Here is a 21,075-nt window from a genome sequence, read left to right as displayed (position 1 = left end):
TTTTTTCGCTGTAGCTGTTGTTATAATCGATGTAATAATTTCAGAAATCACCCCTATATTTTCACATTGCATTTTGTAAATTGTATTTTGCATGGCTACATTCTGACTGTCTCCCCAGGAAAATGTAGACTTACATGTTACTTACTGATGTTAGAGTTGGATGGAATTGATCCATGAATTTGTGGTCAAGGGTTTGGTGCAAAGTTTCGATGCAAATGATGAAATCAGAGCTAGACTCAAAATGAAACACTACATAGTTGACGCCGTCAGGGTAGAACACTAAGGTGGTTCAGACCACCAAATGCATTGGTCCATACTACTACTAGGAGCACTTTTCTGTTTGATATGTAGAATATGTCTGGTTATGTTGCCACTCATGATTTAGAAGCCTGCTCTCCAAGGAGATCTCTTTAGTGTCACTGACGAAATATAGTGGATTCTACCTGAAATGTTTGACCATTTCCAAAATCATATCCAGTTGCTTGAGTAATTGCTTTTTCGGCGTATCTTATTACCAAGAATTCTAACCTTCACTGACGTATCAGGTACTTACTCTGTGACTGGAGAGTAACCTCCGTCGACAGAGTATTGTGAACGGTCTATGTGTTGAGTGTTCTCACCTATATCTCTATGTTCCATTTGCCGCTTTCGTATGTGATATGGCATGTCGTTTGTACTCAGTTGCACGGTGATGCACACTCTTTTCTTGTGGTTGCTGTTGTTATAATCAATGTAATAATAATTTCAGAAAACACCCCAAAATTTTTACATTGCATTTTGTAAAATGTATTTTACATGGCCATATTTGTCTGTGTTTCCAGGCCCAGGCCCTGAGACATGTGATCACCCAGACACGAGGGTACAACACTGAGGATAACACACCCATCTCCCAGACTCTACCCTCCTACTACCCACCCTCCACAGGCAACAACCACTCCTCTATGCCAGATATGGTAGGAGAATAACTCTTGTTCATCTGGAAACCTTTTCTCCTATTTCCTTATGTTAGGTTCATTTGTTCATGTTCAAACTTTCATACTTATGTAAGTTGTGCAAAAACTTCAGTCAGGTATGTCAATACATCTGTTGAAGTTTGTATGAAACTGATTGACTATGAGTTTTTTACATTGATTCTTTTTCTTTAAGTTTAAACAGTTCAAAACCTGTATGATACGGCTTTTTATCACCCAGTCTGGGACACAGGTATCGAACGTTATCACGGCCCAGATATGACATAAATGTGTGTAATATTTTAAAACGATATCCCCTCCTTGAAGTATCATAAAGTACATGAAGACCTTCCCTGACATACAATAAGGCAGAAGTATAGTACTAGAGGTTGTACAACTCCTTCCAGAATGCACCAGCTGATACAGAAGGCCAGGACCGCAGCACCCCTCCTCAGGAGAGTGGCACGCCCAGTAACCATGGCAACAGCAGCACCACTAACCCTGCAGGGGGTAACGAGTGGTCAGGTGACCAGGCGCCACCCTCGCTGGAGTTCCCAGCTATCCAGGTCACTGCCACTTTTGTACTGTGACCCACAGTGCAGTGCATGTGCCGTCTAGAGATCAGCGGGGCAAACCATTAACATGCCATTTCACACGTTTCTTTTTCAGTGCTTGTCGTCACTAGCCTGGGCACCATCTCGATAGTAGTTTGCTCCTATATTTGCTTCTGCTACCCGTCTGACAAACTGTACATGTATATTCAAATCTTTTGGTCGTGACGTCAATAGTATGATAACGTCGTGACCGAATTAAAGAATGGTTTCTAGAGCGTTTGTTCGATGACAACAGGCCCTCCTGCAAGCAGATGGAGGGCTTGTCCGATGTTGGAACACTTGTTCGAACAAGCGCTAATTGAACCCATTCCTTAATTTGCTCGCGTGTAGGGACCAATCAGCACCCTTCGTCCAAAATTTGGACCATTCCAGACTTTTAGAGACGTCAATGTTCCTAGACAAACAGAGAAGTGACTATGTAGTGAATAATAAACTTTGGAGCAAACTACGGTATCACGATGGTGCCCAGACTATGCCATCACAAGGCTGTAACCATCTCCATCAGTTCCCTCTCCACTTAGGAACCGCACAGCCGCCGTATTCAGATTTTACCTTTAATATTTTTTTGTTGACAGGCTGTTTTGCTTTGAAAAGTGCATGACGATCACCAGCTGTATTGAATTATGCTCACTGCTTTGCACATGAGGCCCTGGTATTAGAGACTCAGTATGGACCCTCATCTCAGCACATCACATCCTCCAAGCTGCTCAGCCATCTTTATGTTTGCTTCAGCATATTTCAGCTTAATTTTTCTTCAAATAAATAGTGACAGGTCATTGATTTAGTGTCTGGTGTTGATTAATATGTATTGCTAAGGCACCATTTCAAACAACATTTTCATACATTTTATTTGTTTTCATTTTGGCTAGATTTTTCTGTGAAGCCGTGTACAATTTTGGTGTAAATGCAGAAGTGGACTATGTCACGAAATGGATCACTTTGACCTAACACTAGTTCACCTTTATCCGCTGGGTAACATATATTCGTTGCTTTAAAAAAACATGGGTATTTAGGGATGTCGAGTCGACAGATGACACTGTTTTAAACTACAATAGTTTGAACATATTATAACTTAAAACCACCGTCCATCGACTTGATATCCCTTAATACTTGTGGGTAAACACAAGGAATATAGGTTAACCTGCATGGAAAGGGGAACCAACATTACCTTGAAAAAGTTATTATAGAAATATTAAAAATGTTGTACATCAGATGTAGAAAGTGATGTTTAAAAAACGTCTTCTGTTTTTCCTTCCAGGGAATGAATGGCAGTGATGAAGATGATGATGATGATCAAGATGGTGAGGGATCCCAGAAGGGGCCAACCAATGGCAGCTCTTGATCTTCAGCCTCCCATATCATGTTCCAGATAGAACAATAAAAGCTCATTATGTAGGTGTATGTACACTGGGGTTTGAACATTCAAGCTGACTCCTGCCACTTGTATTTCGATTGACAGGGTTCAACATATCCAGTGACTGTGTGTTGTCACAATCATCTTATGGCGTGCATTTTTTTGTGGGTTAAAAGTCTTCTCAGATTTATTTTACAAAGTTGATAATATTAGCTACTCCTGTTGTATTTGCCTCACTTGAATCAGAATTTATTACATTCAACATTGGCTTGTACATTAATAACAACAGCAAAAGTTGCCTATGGAAATGCTTTGATAGCTAAAAGCTGGAAGCTGATTTGACAGTATCGCAAGAAACTGAATCAAAGAAAATTTGCTCATATTTGTCCAAAATTTGCAGGTTGAAACTGTCGGAATGATCTATCAAATTGAAGTCAACAGTAGGGAATACTGTCGGAAATAAAAAAAATATATTCAGCACTTCAGATTGGCAGTAGCAAATGTGTTTCTAGATGGTGATTTTCAGCTTTGAAAGCAGTAGAAACAGAGGCATGCAGTGATGTGTCTGAACCCTGTAGATCTTTACTATTTCAGTAACTGTTACAAGTGAGGAGTGACATAGACGGAGCTGTTGGTGTCACCTGACTGCCAGTTAGGAAGGGGACCAAGAGTGTGATGTAACAATAGTCAGGATATGGACAACACCTTTTAAAGTCTTGAGAAGGCATTCTGTAGATAGTACCACCTCTCACTGGTAAAAGTGCTGTATGAATCATTGTTGTACTTCACGATTACAACAGAAATTGTGCAAACTGTGTATCATTTTGGTCATTTTCATGGTTAATTCCACAGGAGAATACCTGTAGATCTATTATGGAGAACAAATGAACAAAATGCATCTTCAACGCTCGAAAGTTTTCACAAATTTGAGCAGGGAACCAAACTGTAGTGGTTAGTCATGTGACCTGTTGTGACCTTTGACCTGTTGTATGTGAGTGGCTACTCCTGTTGTAACTTATGATGCAGTGTCAGGCATTAGTAATTACTGTTTGCAGTTTAACACAAATTAGCTAATTTGAGAACAGGTACAGGCATCCACCCCTGAGGCATAGCCAAAAAAAAAGCTTTTCAACATGCACGGTAATGACCAAACAGATAACGTTACTGTTTCACTAAGTGTAACGCCAGGATTTTTAAAAAGAAAATCAGTGAAGCATAAAGAGAGACTTGAAATTACTTACCAATTTCCTAGTATTATTTAGAGAAAAACATTTGGAGATGACACTTAAAAACAGCAGACAAATAGTAGTATTTTTTCCTGTTGTGTAATGGGGTTAGGTAGAAATTAAGTAGATGATCATTTTTAAAACGAAACATTCATAAATAGCCTGTCAATCATGTAAAATAACTGTCATGTTGTCAGCTAAATTTAACTACATATTAATGATTTTATTTCACTGTGTTCACAAAGTGGACGCAGCCAAAATTATGTACAAGAAATCTTTTAGCTAATTAATGTCAAATAAGTGTTGTATAGATAATATGTAGTTTAGTAGTCTAACCATGTAGTGTAGGTAGACAATGTGCTCCCAGAGCATAGGAACAAACAAGTAAGGTAGAAACTGTACTCAATGTTTTACATGTAAAGAATTTTTCTTTTCTTTTTTACAAATGGTTAATTTTTGCTCACATGGTAGCAAAAACACTTTCTTCTTTTTCAAAGGAAAAGCCTCAACTTTTTAGATAATGTGGCATTTCTCTGACTAAGAAGGCCATGTTGATTTGATTATATGGATGACATCGTTTGGGAACCCCCAAGGGAACCCCCAAACTGATGCAAGCATGCCAATGAAAAAAAATTTGGTCCCTCAAAAAATGTCTTCTTTATGAAATCTACCAGTAAGTGGTCAGGATGGTTGAACATACGACTGATATATTGGGTATGATATACCATACCCAAGTATGGTATATCAAATGATAGATGATATTCATTTTTGTTGTTTCACATCTTTTTTCTTTGACCTTGGAATTGATGTTGACATTCTAATTGACATAAGTTTTTGAATTATGTTTTGCAATCCATCTTGGACACACCCGATCCCTCGATCTCGGAAGTTAAGCAATGCCCAGTCCGGTCAGTTCTTGGATGTCAGACCACCCAAGGATGACCGGATGCTGTAGCCTGACCAAGAATTCACGAAATCGTTTCATTTTGCAGCTGCTTTGTATGATGTACAGTTTGATTGAAAACATTTTTTTTCTTCTGAAACGGCAGAAAATTTATCTTCGCGGATGTCATCCATATAATCATATCAACATGGCCTAATAAACCAAAAGCTAGGAGCTGGCTCTTTAACATCAGAAGCATTTTGCACATGAACCATTTATGTGTAGAAAACTCTCCCAAACTTCTCTTATAGAACTTAGCAGGGTTAACCTTCCACCTACCGTGGGTCCCAGTACTGGTTAAAACTGTTACAGTACTTAGAACCTAAAGGGTTAAAAGTTTTAATGCTATCACGTGAAGTTATATGACTGTCTGTTCATTTTTCAAAACACATACTAGAATGGGTGTACCAGTCACAATATTACAGATAATGTACAAAATGAGTAGTTTGGGTAGTCCTATAAGAAACTCCTTTTTCCTATGGAAACAAGGATGGTTTCTTCTGGTATGATTGTCTGACGTTCACCATTTGAAGAAGTATACCTGAGTGAGTGTGAGAATGTCTGTCTTGTCACTGGACACAGCTATTAAACATGCAATCATCTTGCTATTTCACTTGATGTGAAGTCATAATTTATGGAGTTGCAAATGCACAGTTTTTGTTTTGATTCAACAGTGAATAACTGGAGCTTCGCTTGTGCCAAAGTTGAGTAAGCTAGCCGTTGAAATTGATGTAAAACACTACATGTACTCACACTGTTAACTTCTGAATTTAACAGCCACAAAGTTATAATTTCATAATTTCAAAAGTCAATAGTGCTTGACTTCACAGTATAGCGTTACTTTAATGTTTTTACAGTATAACTTTTTTTGTTTTACAAACGCATGAAGACCAATGCTATATTGTATCTGTTTGCAAGTGTGACACGCATGTGCAACATTGTGCTGTGGTCAGTATTGTTTTTATGTATGGATGTGCAACCAGTACTACATTTGTACTTGACTGTCAATATATCACAAGCAATGTACAATACTTCCTGATTCAAGTTGGAAGTCACTATCAAGACTTGTCACTGGGAGATGTTCCTTGTGTGGGATTATACATGAATGTAGAGTCGAACCAGTTGTCAGTACCACAGTAGTGAAAGAGTGACTTGTTTGTGAGGAAGTATGTATTGTACATGTACATGTTATGTCTCTGTGTGTTTAACTGTTCATACCAATAAAGGCTGCATGGAAAAGGCAGTGCTTCATCTTTTATTCTCAGTTGATTTTAATAGAGAATTTGCATGGTACAGAAAAATTAGAAGCAGTTGTACAAAAAATGTCTCCAAACAGTTAGAGCTAATTAACTGCTAACACTTACACATCCCCCACATGTTGCGAAAGTTGTAATGCAAAAAAGAATATCAAAGTCAAGCGTAATGATATAACATTTTTATAATTATGTAATGTTACATCTCATTGTTCACAATTTGCCAAATTATGATTCACATGAGTACAATGATAATTTTGATAGTCTTGACATTCAACTTATCTGAATGGAAGGTTCTGTGGAGAAAAAGCTAAACTGGTTTGATGAAATTGATCACCACTGTATACTGCCAAAGAATTGCAGTACAGTAGTGCCACCTAGTAAAGTACAGCAGTACTGCAGAAGAAATACTACAGCTTATACACTAGGGAGACATTTGGTATTTGTATTTTTTAATCCACAATAAGTATCTGCGCATTATCTGCAAGTCCTTTTCCTTTGATTTCATTTGTCCAAGAAGACAATTTTGAAATATGAGTGTACCTGGAGTAGAATGAATGAATAGACTACTTTTTTTGGCAAACATCAATATGGCTTGAAGTTTCGAAATGGAGACTTAGAACAGGACACATCTAGATTAAAAGACTTGAGGACTGTGTTATCAAATATGACTTTCTTCTGTTGAGGTATAATATCGTGCATCTACGTATCCCATCATGCAGCAGCTTTCTGTGGTGTTGGCATGTCCTCTGGAATGAAATACAGTTTAAAAAATGAGCAAATGAAATACAAACAAAAATCAACAAGTTTTCATAGTTCCCCTATCAGCAGAGCTTGAGAAATTATTAGGCCACAGCAAGTAAATTTTATGGATGACATCAACGCTCATTAATTTTCGCCTGATTTCAGAAAAATCTTCGTGGATGGTCAGATAGACAAAAATCGGCAAACATGTTGTGTTGTAGTTTAATAATCATACTTGTAGAAGTAACACTTGGGAGGTAGCCATGACTATAGTTGCAGAATGAAACTTGTTGTTAAATGCCAATATGGAAGCCATGAATGTAGTTGCCAGCTTGGCAAGTGATACCAGTGTACCATACTAGTATCACTTTTGCTACACTATTTCACTTCTTTAGTACAGGAATAAATGCCTTTTTAGTTGTGATGCCACGTTTTGTCACTTCAAATCTTGTTACAACATTTATGGTGGCCACCGGTACCGGTATCTTGAAAATTTAGCAATCTTGTTACTTTTTGTGTGTGTTATCTCATTATTTTTGCAGTCTGCATAGGGTGTCATCCATAAAATTTACTTGCTGTGGCCTTGTGGAGAAAAATGAAATTCCAGAATTCTAAACTGTACCTTTGAGTTGCTGGTCAGAAGCAGCATTATGTCCACAGGTGAAGAACTCCCGTAGTGCAGGCACACACACCTCGACATCGCTGGGGTTGTTCCGTATGCAGTAGTCATACACCTGGAACTGCTTGTGACAGTCACGCTTTATTCTCTGAATGGAAGGGCTGTGGAGAAAATTTCAAAACTGGTATGATGACAAAAAACTGCAGTGCCAAAAAATTGTAGTACAGTAGTGCCACCAAGTAATCCATAGCAGTACTGCAGAAGACACTATACACTAGGGAGACATTTGGTACAATGTATTTGTATTTTTGAATCCACAATATGTACATGCATATCAAGACATAACTAGAATTTTTGCATTGGTTTTAAGTTTTCGGTGAAGAAAATTTACTGCGAAAACTGTAAACATTAAACCACCACTAAAATTTCAATATTCAAGGTATTGTCATCTCATATTTGCCTATTTTGGAATCTCAAATTTGTTTTGCAACCAAGCCTGAGTGCCAGCCTCTGTAGAGACTGCTGGCTCAATCCTTTTGCTTTCTAACCACAGCCTCTGTAGTGACCATTGGTTCCATGGTTAAGTAAGCGACTTGTTACTTTTCAGTCATGGCATCAAGCATAATTGGTCAACACAGAAAATAGAGCCAATAATAAATGAATTCCATTGCTGGAAGTAAAAATCCATAGAAAAGTGTTGTTTAAATTGTTTAAAAGTGAAAAGTTTGTTCAGGCAAGTAGGTTTTGTATGTACATGTACTTGCCTGATAGGACAAGTGAATTTTAGAAAACTTGTCCAACTAATGGTCACTACAGAGGCTGGCACTCAGGCTAGATTCTGAGGTTTGCACGCAGGCTACTCAAGATCAGGTTTTAGGCTTCTTACTGTGTGGATGAGCAGTTGGAAACCTTCTTCTTGAGTTCTGCACATTTAGTGGGCCAGTTCTGCGGGTTGTCCTGTACACAGCTGCCATACGCCTCCAGCTCACTGTGACAGAACTTAGCCACTAATTCCATCACAACATTCCTGAAATGGCAAAAGTAGTTGATTGACACTTATGACATGTATAAAAGCTCCTTGGTTGATAATAAGTACAAATGTGACCTATCAGTATCATTACACCCAATAAAATGTACTAGTATATAAAAATTTAGGTCTTCAAGTGCTGTCAAGCCACCATGAACTGATCTAACGTTTAATGTTAATGTTACTAATGCTAGTTCACCTTTAATTTTCATTATCTGTTGGGTAACCTATATCCGTTGTTTTTAAAAACAGGGTATTTGGGAAGATCACATTGACGACCATTGTTTCAAATTGCAATATTTTCAGTATATTGCAGTATAAAACTACCACCAATCGGCCTGTTTTGAAAAACAACGAATATTATTATTAAAGGGACATAATGTAAAAATAAAGTCACTGTTTTCGGTCATTTCTCTACATTGTGAGTTGCGTCTACCTTATTACACTGCACAGCAATATTTACAACGTATGGATACGACTTTGTTGAGCCGTGAGGATGTTTTGAAATATGTGCACTTCCCTCCGCCGCTTGAGTTGTCCGCCATTTTATTCAACTCGCCGGCGAGCCAAAGTGCGCTTTAGAACGCGTTCGGTGCTTCGCTCGAATCGTTACTAAGGTCACCGCTAAGCTCCGAAGATCTGCGACCGCAACGGTCGATTCGGAAATCTACGGTCGGCTTACTTCCGGTAGGCTACCCGGAAGTAAGTGAATTTGGTCGCGGCTTACTTTGACGTCGTTAATTAGCACTAGAAATGTGATAAAATGACGTAGATAAGTTAGAAATAAGTTGCAAATGTCAATCTGAATGGAGATTTTCAAGTTCAAAACATTTGAAATTTTGGCGCCATATTTCTACATTATGTCCCTTTAAGGTTACCCAACGGATAAAGGTGAACTAGCATTAGTTTTAATAATAAAACATCTTGTAAAAATTATGAGACAAGGAAAGTCATTACAATACATGTTACCCGCTATTTCCTCCTTTTTTTAATAAACCACCAGATCTGATACATTACACATTCATATTGATAAATTATAATATGATATTTTAAAACTACAAGCAAGGATCTTTCATAAAATTTCCAAAAGCTCTTGCTACAACTTAGCTGTTTAGCAATGGTCGGAACAATGTATTAGTACAATGGTCAGAACATTAGGTCAGAAGCTTTCATCAACGAAAGTGCCTTGGTCCAAGGAGGTATTTTTTAACCTCCTTGCTTGGTCCGAACATGATACATGTGACATAACACTGACATATATAAGAGATCTGTATCGGGCGTTTTAATACTCACATTTTGCTATGGTTGAGATAACTTCTCCTTCAACATCAGCTTCTGTACAACGCCTCCTATTCAATTACACCGAGGAGAAGTCTTCAAGACCTTCAAAACCCGATCCAACTCCAAGGACAAGCTTCTCAAGCAAGATTCAACCTTCACGAGGTTCTGGTGACCTCTGACCTCTAACAGCTGACCTCATTTCTCAAACAAAAATGGCGGCGGCTCAAGAAAAAGTGGGTTTTGTTTTTGTTTTCCAGATATTTCTCCGTTTTTCAGACACATAAAAGCCAGTCTGGCAATTTCTGTCAAATGATAGATGTATGTACGAGTATGCAGAGGTATAAGAAAGCTTTGTAGCTGTAAAACTACGTGGAATGGGGATTTTAGAGGAGGTTTTTGGGTGACAAAAATATGGGTGTTAGAAATGACAGGTGACAAGTGTTGACATTGCCTTGCGGCCTTGCTGTCCGTACCTCTTGGGGGTTTAGACTTGTTGCCTGAGTGATTTAACACTACAGCAAGCTAAAATATGTATTTTGTTGTTTGAATCATATTTTTTATGTAACATATTTCTATATTTTATGTAACGTTAACATATAAAAAATTATAATTGTGAACCTGACATTTTGAGAAAACATTTGCACATATTTCTCTTCATTGAAATTGTTTGAATCTAACGTTAACATATAGTATTAAAGAAACATGTGAACATTTTTTTTTTCAAAATGTCAAGTTCAATATTATGTGTTAACGTTACATGAATATAGCAGAGTCCTTTAATTCTAGAATTTGCAGTATACGAGTGATCAGGAGATATTTATATCCGGGATATTTGACGGCTGGTGCCTACCAGGACGTCAGCAGATTGGATTAAAAATTGATATTCAAATTAGTAAATCCAATTAACTGGTCAATATGTAAATCAACACTTGCTTTTTGCCTACCACTGCGTCACCGTGACATCATCGCGATCACTTGTATGGATTTAATTGATATTTTTGTTTATGTTTTTGTTTGGACACTAGCTCCAAGACGGCCAAGTCAAAAGTTGACTTCTTCAGCTAAGGTGCAAGACAAAAGCATCAAGATTGTGCCTCACGAATAGAAAGTAGTGAAAATCATGGCATGAAGAATAGTTCAACAGGACATCAGGATATGATGCAGCTGTCATGCTGTTCACCAGCTGCCTAGTTTGAGAGAAAATACCCGGACAGAGCCCCCTAGGGATTCAGGCTTGAATTGCAGGATGGCGTTCATAGAGGACCCGGCGTTTGTCCTGTCGTACCTCCGACAGGCGTTCATAACGAGCGACGACACCGGGATGTCCGAGATGGTTCTCGTAGACGAGGACATAGAACACTGGGACAGCATCAAGCAGGAGCGCGAAGGCACACCCAAAACTCGGAGCACGAGCGAGAAACCGCAGAACTTGGAGTACGGAGACATTTCTCAGTCGTTCGACATCACGGCGTCCAGTCTGGACTGGGGAATCCGCCGTCGTACAAACACGGCACAGCGACTGGAGAAACTGAAAAAGGAAAGACAGAACCAAGTACGATGTCGGAATGTTCAGTGGAAGGAGAAGCCTGTAGACATGTCAGGTATGTATCCATAAGACTTAACCCTTGTTGTGCTGAAGGAGCTTTTTCACACCTTGATTTTGCAGCATTATAACCTGAAAACTGATGTAAGCCTGCAAAAATAGTTCCCCCCCCCCCTAAAATTGGCTTTATTATGAAAACTAAATGGCATTTGATGTTGGCATTCTATGACTAGAGTTTTCTCACTTTTCTGTTATACATTATCAAACCCTATACTATAGTATGTATTTGCTCATTTTGTAGCTGCCTTGTATGATTTACAGCATAGTTCAATACTCTTTTTGAGAGAAATGACAGAGAATCGATGTGTACACGGATGTCATCCATATAATAAAAAAAAACATGGCCTACTTTAGAAAGGGATGGTTATCTGTTTGTTTTGGAGGGAAATGACATATATTTGATTCATTCATTATTCTCAATACTATAAATCGATCTGTTACATATTTCTCATTGAAAAGCTTCCAAGAGCAATTGTCAGTGACTGAATATCATGACCAATTTTATGTTTTGAAGCCTTTGTAGGAATATTTCAATATAATACTAGATACAGTTAATTCTAGTGATACTGAAGATGAAAGTAATGTCCGAATCTTATCGAGTTCTAGAGATTAGAAAGGAAAAAAAGGAATGTGATCTCGATCCAGTTTTATGTCACTGAAGAGCTAGTCTTCAACTGGTCATGACAGAGAAGACACATGCTATGTACAGTATTTACAGGTTCGTTGTACCGGGGAAATTCCCTTAGCTCTTTTTGACAAGCACAATGAACAGTGGACCACGGCTTAACGTCCTGTCCTAAGGACTGCAACCCTTTCCGGTAGCGTGCATGTCGCTGAGCGACACAGCTGGAATCAAACTCACAGCTTCTAGTTCCAGAGGCAGGGCCGCTAACCACTGGATAACCGCTATTAGATAGGCTTTGAATATGTTATTTGTATAAATGGATGTCTAACCTTCATCCATGTACAATGTACTAGATAAAGTGTTATGATATTATAAGACCACCCTTATAACCCGGTCTGCCTAAACACCTGAAATGACTTCAAACAACCTCTGATGACCTAATGGAATTCCTGCCTTTTTTTTACTTATAAATGCATAAACAATGTATCCACAAAAGATTGCTGCCATGTGTACACTGCATATTAGGGTTGTTTGAGGTCCGTCGGTTCATGTGTTTAGGCAGACCCTTTCTAACCACCCGTTGTTGCCTCCCCCCGCAGCAGAAGAGATGGCCGGGATGTTTGAGAAGAAGGATCTGTCGGAGAAGAAGTCGGCTGCTGTCCCACAGCGCACATCAGTCCTGGCAGAGCAGCTAGAACAGAGTCCTGTCCTCACCAACAATCCCTTCATCGAGTTCTCCAAGTTTGATGGCAAGGTGGGCAAAAATAGTTGTTTTTTTCATTGAGGTTTCATACCAGGCTTTTAGCCAGGCATTCGTCAACGCGTCTTCTGCTTTTCTTAGAATAACAAGAAACTTGATGCTCTGGACGCTCTTGCACTGGGGAGAAAATCCACCGACAAGCATCAAATTCTGATTGACCAGGGATGCTACCAGGTCATCTGTGGTCACAGTCTTCTACTGTGGCCTCTGTAACTGTTTTGCCTTTTAGTATACCTTAGAATGCACTATTTTTAATTCAAAATCATCAAAAACTCTGCACCATGGAAGGTGGATGCCATGGGACCCCCCTACAATAGTCAATTACCGCGACTCACCAATAAATATGGACTCCCAATAATAAAATCCTAGCTAAAAGCCTGTTTCATACAAAAAAGAGTGGGTGGACCATCTAATTAAATAAAATGTGAACAGAAATTCATAATTTGAGTAACAGAAATGCTGAGTTTTCCAACAAGAGAAAAGCATTAACATAAACAGAAAGTTCTTTTTCTATTGGTCCCATCCATGCTATAGACCCACCCTGACTTTCCATCATGATTAACACTTCGACCAATGATGGCAGGGTAATTAGCAGTTTGACCAATGAGAGAGTCTGTGCATGTAATGTGTGTATTGATTTAAGATGAAATGTTTCCATTTTTGTGTTTTTATTTTGCATTTCTACACTTAAGTATGGCGATGGGGTCAGTTTATTGGGTGTTATGTTAGAGAAATAACATTTCATTTCATCTATTTTGTTTAGCCAGGAAATACACTCTCAGGGCACATCTCTGGTTTTCAGGGATTCCTGGGAGCATTAGTCAACTATTTTACTTGAAGACAAAAAATAGCACAATTACAAAATAGAACAACATTAATCACATATGTTCCTATCTACGGGTAAGGCTCGCTAGTGTTAAAATCAATGAACAAATACATGTGTAGTATTCTCAAATACTAAACTTTGTACGCTCTTTTTTCTTTTATTATCCAGGGCCATGTAGGGTCAACTGCTACCAAGAGAGTCGATATCTTCCTGACCATGACAACGGGAAAAGAGCGCAATTTCCCCCTTACCGTGGTCGTCCTGGCAACGGCCCGTGTGCAGGACCTGATTGGTCTGATCTGCTGGCAGTACACCAATGAGGCGAAGGAACCCAAACTATTGTATGTACACATTGTCTTCTCTGCAGATATATATTCATGTGTATGTATTTGTGTGTGTTAGCCTTTGTACCATCCGGGTAGTAGTTTGCTCCCATGTTTGCTTCTGCTTCCCTTCTCGGGAAAGTTAAAGTTAAACCCTTCCCGCGCCAAGGGCAGTGCCCATTTCTGGCGCATAGGGCGGTGCCCATCTCTGTTTCGTTAGCCCTGGGCCACACACAACGCAATCACTACAGCAGGGGGCTAGTCCACTGGTAGTGGTGTGTGTTCAACTTCCATACTCTTTCCCGAATGCTGAGTGCTAAGCAGAGAAAGCAGCATGTACCATTTTTATAGTCTTTGGTATGACTCGGCCGGGATCGAACTCACGACCTTCCGAGTGCAAGGCGAACACTCTACCCACTAGGCCATTGCACCGGCTACTCATTTTCACCTGAGCATAGTGAGGAAAGTCGTGTAAAGTGCCTTTCCCAAGGGCACAAGATCGGTGACACGCAGTCGGATTCGAACCCGCAACCTCTCGGTCACGAGGCACAAATGCCGCCGCTGCGCCACGCGACTTCACTTCTGGGGAAACTCACAGTATATTCAAATATTTCGGAAGTGATGTCAGTTAATGAACAAATTGGGTCTAGAGTGCTCGTTTGATGACAACAGGACCTCCAGCAAGTGAACGGAGGGCATTTCGGGTGCTGGAACGCCTGATCGAATGAGCACTTGAACCCATTCCTTAATTCTCTCGTGTGTAAAGACCAATCAGTGCCCTCGTTCAAAATTTGAACGATTCAAGATGTCAAAGATGTCAAGGTTCCCAGACTGAAGAGCAGAGTAGTGATGTAGTGTGTATTAAAAGTCGGAACAAAAAGCGACTTTATATAGTGTATAAATGCCATCGCAAACTACTATCCGCATGGTACCCAGGTGTGTGTGTGTGTGTGTTTATGCATGTATGTTTGGATGAATGTGAATGGATGGATAGACAGACAGGTGGGTGAGTGGGTTGGTGTTTGGGTGGGTGGGTGAATGGATGGGCGGACGGACGGATGGATTTTCAAGAGGTCTGGCTATTTTTTCTTTTGATCTCCTTATCTACCTTCTGATAGGGAGAATGTGGAGGCGTACTGTCTCCATATAGCAGAGGATGATGGTGAAGTAGACACAGACTTCCCTGCGCTGGATGCTAAAGAGCCCTTTGCCAAGTTTGGCTTCACAACTCTGGCTCTGGTGGAGAAACCTAAGGACAAGGAACAGCAATCAGAGATCATGCTAGTCACTGTGTAAGTAATGGGTATTATACAAATACGTCTTACATATAGCATTTATAGTATGTGTTTTGATATATTTGTCAGTTGTGTGCATAATGGCTATAGATTAGGGTTTTAAGGTTGGCTAAATTGGCATTTTGACCTTCCATAGAGCCGTGACAAATATTAAAAGGTGGGCATGAAAGAATTCTAAGTCTGCTTTTTGGGGGTTGGGGTGGGGTGGGGGTGGGGGTTGGAGGGGCATATGGATAACATCATCACAAGTTTTTTTTGCCCCTTAAATTATATAATTTTCATATCTTTTTACATGCAGCTTTTTAAAAAGTACTGGTAAAGTGGTATTATGTAACTTAAAAGGTTGGATTTTGTGAGCTCAATTAAGTACACTACATTGCTGATTGTACATGTGCATTGAACGTAATCCTTTCATGTTGTCCCCCCCAGGAATGTCCCCCACAGTGGTTTCTCCCGTATCCAGGTGGAGTCCTTGGGCCTAACGATGAAGGAGATCCTGCACAGGGCACTGAAACGGAGGAAGGGCAGGGTGGACCCTTCAGGTATCAGACCATTTTTAGAAATTAATCAATTTTTGCAACTTACATGATACGTAGATGTAGCAGTATTGCAGTCAGGCTTTTAGCCAGGCATGCGTCAAGGTGTCATTTGGACACGTTTTGCTTAAAATAACAGAGGTTGGATGCACTAGATGCACTACAGTATTGCAGTCAGGCTTTTAGCTAGGTATGCATCACGGTGTCATCTGGACAGTATTTCTTAAAATAACAAGAGATTGGATGCACTAGATGCCCTTACACTGGGGAGCAGATCCTTTGACAAGCATGAAATCCTAATTGACCAGGGATGCCACTTGGTCAGTCACTGACAGTAATTTTGCCCCTCAGGATACCTTAGAGTGCACCATTTTAACTTAAAATTCTCAAAAACTCGGCACCATGGAAGGTGGATGCCCCCAGACCCCCTACAGTAGTCATGCTTTGTATTACTTACTGTGGCTCACCAAGAAATTTGGACCCCCTATATTAAAATTCTAGCTTAAGCCTGGCATAAATGTATTGCAATACCCCAGGCATGTCATGTAGGAAAGTATTGGGCAATGGATATGCTATAAAGGACGTTTTTTTCACTAATCTTGCATGGTGTTCTCTTGATCATTACATGATTATTAGAAATTGATTAGCCCTGTACTGTGATACAGAATAGATTTTAAGGCAAAAAATATGCAGTCTATGGATACTCCAGACATTCATAGTACAACTAAAAAAACCTCCTTGTTGTACAACAACAGTGTTCTAGACAGCCTGAATTTTTCCTTCCCCTGGATTTTGAATAGAAATCCTGTTGAGCGAGGATGCGTAACAATTCTATGGGAGTCTGTAAAGATTTTGAAACACTATTTCCTGCATTTTGAGGGGGAAATTTTGCTGGTAGAGTAGACTCAGCTTTAAATATCATTACATTACATGCCAATTTTTGTCCGTCACAGAGGATGGAATGGGCAAAATTTTTGTCCGTTCCCAGCTGCAAAATTCTGTCAAAGGACAGAAGGACGGATGCTGGCTAAAAGTAAAACCCTGTATAACGAGGATAAATCTTTATGTATGTTTCAGTGACATGCTTTCCTTCTATCAGTTTTTGCTCATATATTATGTGAATGATTGTTGAGATTGTTTTTGTTTTCTTTGTGCCATTGTTCCAGGCCCAGACTATGTCCTAGAGAAGCAGTCCCAACCAGGAGTGTGTGTGGACCTGGACAGTACACTGGAGAGTATGAACACCATGGAGTTCTGTCTGGTCAGACAACATAGTAAGTGCACACATGTACTCCCATTGGGCTGAGCTGTTGGTTTTATATTAGATAGGCAATGTTTAGTCTTCCTATCCTGGTACCATCCGGGTAGTAGTTAGCTCCTCTTCTGCTACCCGTCTGGAGACCTGCACATTCAAACCGTTTGGTGGTGACATCAGTTAATGAGTGAATTTAGGAATGGGTTTTAGAGCGCTCAGTCGAACAGGCGTTCCAACACCAAGTGGATGGAGGGCGTTTCGGGTGTTGTAACACCTGTTTGAACAAGCCCTTGAATCCATTCTTTAATTTGCTGATGTGTACGGACCAATCAGCACCCTCGTCTAAAATTTGGACAGTTCCAGACGTTAGAGTTGTCAAGGTTCCCAGACGGAATGGCAGAGAAGCGACTGTATATTATAAGTGTATGACAAATGTCAGAGCGAACTACTGCCTGCATGGTACCCAGGCTATAGTCTTCCTTCACCAGCACTGAAATTATAGTACATAGACTTAGGCCTACGTCACATTTCCAAACCGGAGACAAGCTGGGCTGTTTGCTAAAACGAAAAGTATGATATACAATGTAAAAGACACCAAACTACACAAGACATGAAGAGAATTGTCAAAACCAATATTTTTGTCTATTTTTATAGATACAAGTTTTATTTGTTTCCACAAAAATCCTGGCTAGACCTGTTTGGAAATGTGACGCTAGCTACTTTGTAGAACTTTGAGTTTGAACTTTTGTGAATTGAAGAACAGCGCACCATACCCTCTTTCAAACTTCAGGCTGTTGCAAAATGATACTCTGTACAAAATGTATCATTATTTGTGTAGCTTTAATTTGATTACTCAATTGTGGATTTTTGAACTGCTGTTTTCAAAATAGGCAATACCATTTACAAAGCTCCTATTCCCATTTTGTGAAAAATACTGTAAATGGATTTAAGTTCACGGGGATTTAATTTCGCGGTAGCGGGAAAAAGGACTTTTCGCTGTGGTTTTAAGTTTGAGGTAACACCATAGACTGCAGTCTGATACCATGATAGAAAATGTTCGCGGTAGTTTTAAGTTCGAGGTGAAGTGGTCACCGCGAAAATCGCGAACATTAATCCACCGCGAACATTTCTGCATTTACAGTAGTTTATCTTTGTATGCAATTCATTGACAATACTTTCCCAATACACTGTATGTTGCAAAGAACTTTTTCATGTTGCAAAGAAATTTTTTTATTCTTAATGGACATTTTAAGGCATTGATTGACTTGAAGATACTACTCAAACTTTCATTCTTGTATGTCTGTTCTAGTTCCTTCAACATCTTTGTTATAATCTCTTTGCAATGGCATGTTTTGATTAGAAACTATGGTGTACTTAATTTCCTTAAAAACAATATAGCAAGTTGCATATTTGGTAGTATATGAAACTGTAAGTGTTGAAACCTTCCCTATATTTTTCTACCTGTTACTCTCTAACTAGTATCCTTCCTTGGCATGTATTGCACCAACCAGGATCCCATGGCAGAGCCAAGCGGAAGGCACATGGTAGTATAGTACAACCTTGTACATGTACCAGTCTATATACATGCATCGCATGGCATGGGCATTGCATCTAAACACATGGGCCAAACCTTCTGATCTTGGTTTAGTGTTCAATTTTTGATCTACCAGTTACCTTTTTGGGAAAACGCAAGAGAAAAACTTCAACTCAAATCATTAACACTAGTTCACCTTAATCCGTGGGGTAACCTAATTGTTTATTGTTAATTAGATTCGTTGTTTCAAAAAAACTGGGTACTTCAGGTCAACGACGTGGGTTTCAAATGTCAACATTTTCAAGATATTGCAATGTGGAACTACATTCCATCGACTTAACGACCCCTAAATATCCCATCTTTATATACAACAGATACAGGTTACCCTATGGATAAAGATGAACTAACGTTATATGTTTTATTGCATTCTTTGAACAAATAGCATCTTTGGTTCTTTAGCTTTTCCAACAGAGGCACTCATCATCAAAATTTTAGATTACATAATTATTGAATCATGGAATATTTTTTTTAAGTATCTGGTGTTACGATCAAAAGTAAAGTATGAAAAAAAAAGATGTAATTATGATCACAGAGAAGAAGAGGGTTTGGGACCAAAATGTTTCTGAAAACTAATCCTAATCCACAAGATGTTGTACAAATCACTGCATGGCAAATAGTAACAGTGCTGTGCATGGCTACTGATAATGTGTTGTTGGTTATGTAGTTTAAGTGTTGTATTTGCACAGTATATGTGGAGTGAATGGACCACAGTTGTGTACATCCCTGTATAATGGTGCATGGAACATGTTTCTTCAATAAGCAATCTATAATATCCATCCAAAGGAATCTAAAGAGGTGGATTTTGTAGCCTGAGTGTGTAACCCCTTTTCATGTTTCGTACTTAATGGTATCAATTATGTGTCATCTAGTTTCAAGACAGGGCTAAAAATCTGCATACAATTTACAAACCTTACCACATTGTCTGAGTCATCAAATTAAGTTCTTAAAGTTGAAGTTACATATTTCTGAAAATTTAGAACTAAATGTCATTTCATCATCTCAATAAGAGACCTGAATCAAAAGACACTGTGCCATTACTTGCCTTGAAAAACTACTAACTTTGAACCATTACTGACTTTCAAACATAGAAAGAAGTGCTGAAATATGATCCAATCTCCTTGGAAAGAAGTGATTTGAAATTTTCCATGTTAGTACAGTAACTTCAGCTTTAAAGATAGTTAAAGATTACAAACTTTGCATAATGATACAACAACCCGGTTCCTGTTTGGACTTGCATACCCAAGTGAGATATGCATTACTCCACTCTCTGAGCAGAAATGTTGTCTTCATCTCTGACTTGCTTGTTGAAAAGCTTCAGCATGCATAACTCCTTACCAAGATGCTTTAGAGCATGTTCCTCTAGTTTCATTTTTCTGTAGCGTAGGTTGTAACTACTGACCTGTGTCTCTCTATCCTCCCTTGCCAACCAATCAACTTGAAGTTCCTTGTGATGCCCATTGTTTTCAATGTTCATGTAAGTTCCTATTATCAAGATATCGTTGCCAACTTCCCTCTACATTTTCCAGTGCGTGGCCACCATGTTGGTATAATACTGTTGGTACTAATTTTGCCCACTGTACAGAATGCAGAAATTCTTAATACTGTTCATGACAAACAGTTCTAACAAAACGTTGTTGTTTGTGCCAAAAAAAATGTGATGAAAATTCTATATGTTTTTTCTCACACATTTTAACACTATAGGCAGTGAAATCTCTGCCTTTTATTATAGACAATGCTGTACTCATATGTCTGATTTTATGTTGATTTTATGTTGTTCTTTTCTAGGCACTCGTGGTGAGGTTGAAGAAGAGACAGAAGTGAACAGAAACATGTCTGAAATGGAGGCCTCCCTCAGCAGTCTGCAGTACAAGTCTTATAGAGTCAACATGTTCACCAAACTCAGAACTAGTACTATCATACAACTGGGTAGGTTTTACAGTCAATGTGTTCACCAAACTCAGAACAAGTACTATCATACAACTGGGTAGGTCTTACAGTCAACATGTTCACCAAACTCAGAACTAGTACTATCATACAACTGGGTAGGTTTTACTGTCAATGTGTTCACCAAACTCAGAACAAGTACTATCATACAACTGGGTAGGTTTTACAGTCAACATGTTCACCAAACTCAGAACTAGTACTATCATACAACTGGGTAGGTTTTACAGTCAATGTGTTCACCAAACTCAGAACAAGTACTATCATAGGGGCGTTGGATTTGCATAATCCGACCGCGCTATGGAA

The 21,075-nt window shown here is 39.1% G+C and overlaps 3 protein-coding genes across 10 annotated transcripts in view; 2 read left to right on the top strand and 1 right to left on the bottom strand.

The window, feature by feature from the left end:
- The window catches only part of LOC118421621 (pre-B-cell leukemia transcription factor 1-like), a 63,205-nt gene extending 58,620 nt beyond the window's left edge, over positions 1-4,585 (top strand). For 5 of the 6 annotated variants that reach the window (XM_035828986.1, XM_035828983.1, XM_035828982.1 and 2 more), the window contains exons 9-11: positions 822-953; positions 1,358-1,516; positions 2,823-4,585. In XM_035828986.1, the coding sequence (XP_035684879.1) occupies positions 822-953; positions 1,358-1,516; positions 2,823-2,906 (375 nt within the window). In that variant the 3' untranslated portion in view covers positions 2,907-4,585. The remainder of the gene's footprint in view (positions 1-821; positions 954-1,357; positions 1,517-2,822) is intronic. The other variant, XM_035828985.1, reaches the window with a different exon arrangement.
- A 335-nt stretch (positions 4,586-4,920) lies between these two features.
- Positions 4,921-8,752, bottom strand: LOC118421623 (coiled-coil-helix-coiled-coil-helix domain-containing protein 5-like). The gene is made up of 3 exons (XM_035828990.1): positions 8,590-8,752; positions 7,707-7,864; positions 4,921-7,089 (listed from the first exon to the last, which is right to left on the bottom strand). Exons 1-3 carry the CDS (start codon positions 8,718-8,720, stop codon positions 7,055-7,057), a joined length of 324 nt encoding a protein of 107 aa, XP_035684883.1. The 5' UTR covers positions 8,721-8,752; the 3' UTR covers positions 4,921-7,054.
- A 2,268-nt stretch (positions 8,753-11,020) lies between these two features.
- On the top strand, positions 11,021-20,953 carry LOC118421622 (target of rapamycin complex 2 subunit MAPKAP1-like). Of its 3 annotated transcripts, XM_035828987.1 has the most exons (9): positions 11,021-11,612; positions 12,839-12,993; positions 13,994-14,166; positions 15,267-15,440; positions 15,873-15,985; positions 17,146-17,253; positions 18,746-18,778; positions 20,270-20,302; positions 20,614-20,953. In XM_035828987.1, exons 1-9 carry the CDS (start codon positions 11,258-11,260, stop codon positions 20,814-20,816), a joined length of 1,347 nt encoding a protein of 448 aa, XP_035684880.1. In that variant the 5' UTR covers positions 11,021-11,257; the 3' UTR covers positions 20,817-20,953. The 3 variants fall into 3 exon arrangements, with proteins under 3 accessions (XP_035684880.1, XP_035684881.1, XP_035684882.1); XM_035828988.1 differs by lacking the exon at positions 20,270-20,302; XM_035828989.1 differs by lacking the exons at positions 18,746-18,778; positions 20,270-20,302 and having other exon boundaries at positions 11,022-11,612.
- The last annotated feature ends 122 nt before the right edge of the window (positions 20,954-21,075 follow it).

The sequence above is a fragment of the Branchiostoma floridae genome, chromosome 8 (genome assembly GCF_000003815.2).
Source record: "Branchiostoma floridae strain S238N-H82 chromosome 8, Bfl_VNyyK, whole genome shotgun sequence".
NCBI lineage: Eukaryota > Metazoa > Chordata > Leptocardii > Amphioxiformes > Branchiostomatidae > Branchiostoma > Branchiostoma floridae.
The sequence above is the reverse complement of the archived record's forward strand: the minus strand, read 5'-3'. Positions and strand labels throughout refer to the sequence as shown.

Excerpts from the sequence above, each read along its gene's own strand:
- LOC118421623 (XM_035828990.1), bottom strand. The coding sequence starts at position 8,720 with ATGGAATTAGTGGCTAAGTTCTGTCACAGTGAGCTGGAGGCGTATGGC. Across the intron at positions 7,865-8,589 it reads TCCAACTGCTCATCCACACA|CCCTTCCATTCAGAGAATAA; the intron begins GTAAGAAGCCTA and ends TTTTCTCCACAG. Across the intron at positions 7,090-7,706 it reads TTCTGACCAGCAACTCAAAG|AGGACATGCCAACACCACAG; the intron begins GTACAGTTTAGA and ends ATTTCATTCCAG.
- LOC118421622 (XM_035828987.1), top strand. The coding sequence starts at position 11,258 with ATGGCGTTCATAGAGGACCCGGCGTTTGTCCTGTCGTACCTCCGACAG. Across the intron at positions 15,441-15,872 it reads GAGATCATGCTAGTCACTGT|GAATGTCCCCCACAGTGGTT; the intron begins GTAAGTAATGGG and ends TGTCCCCCCCAG. Across the intron at positions 17,254-18,745 it reads CTGTCTGGTCAGACAACATA|GATCCCATGGCAGAGCCAAG; the intron begins GTAAGTGCACAC and ends TGCACCAACCAG.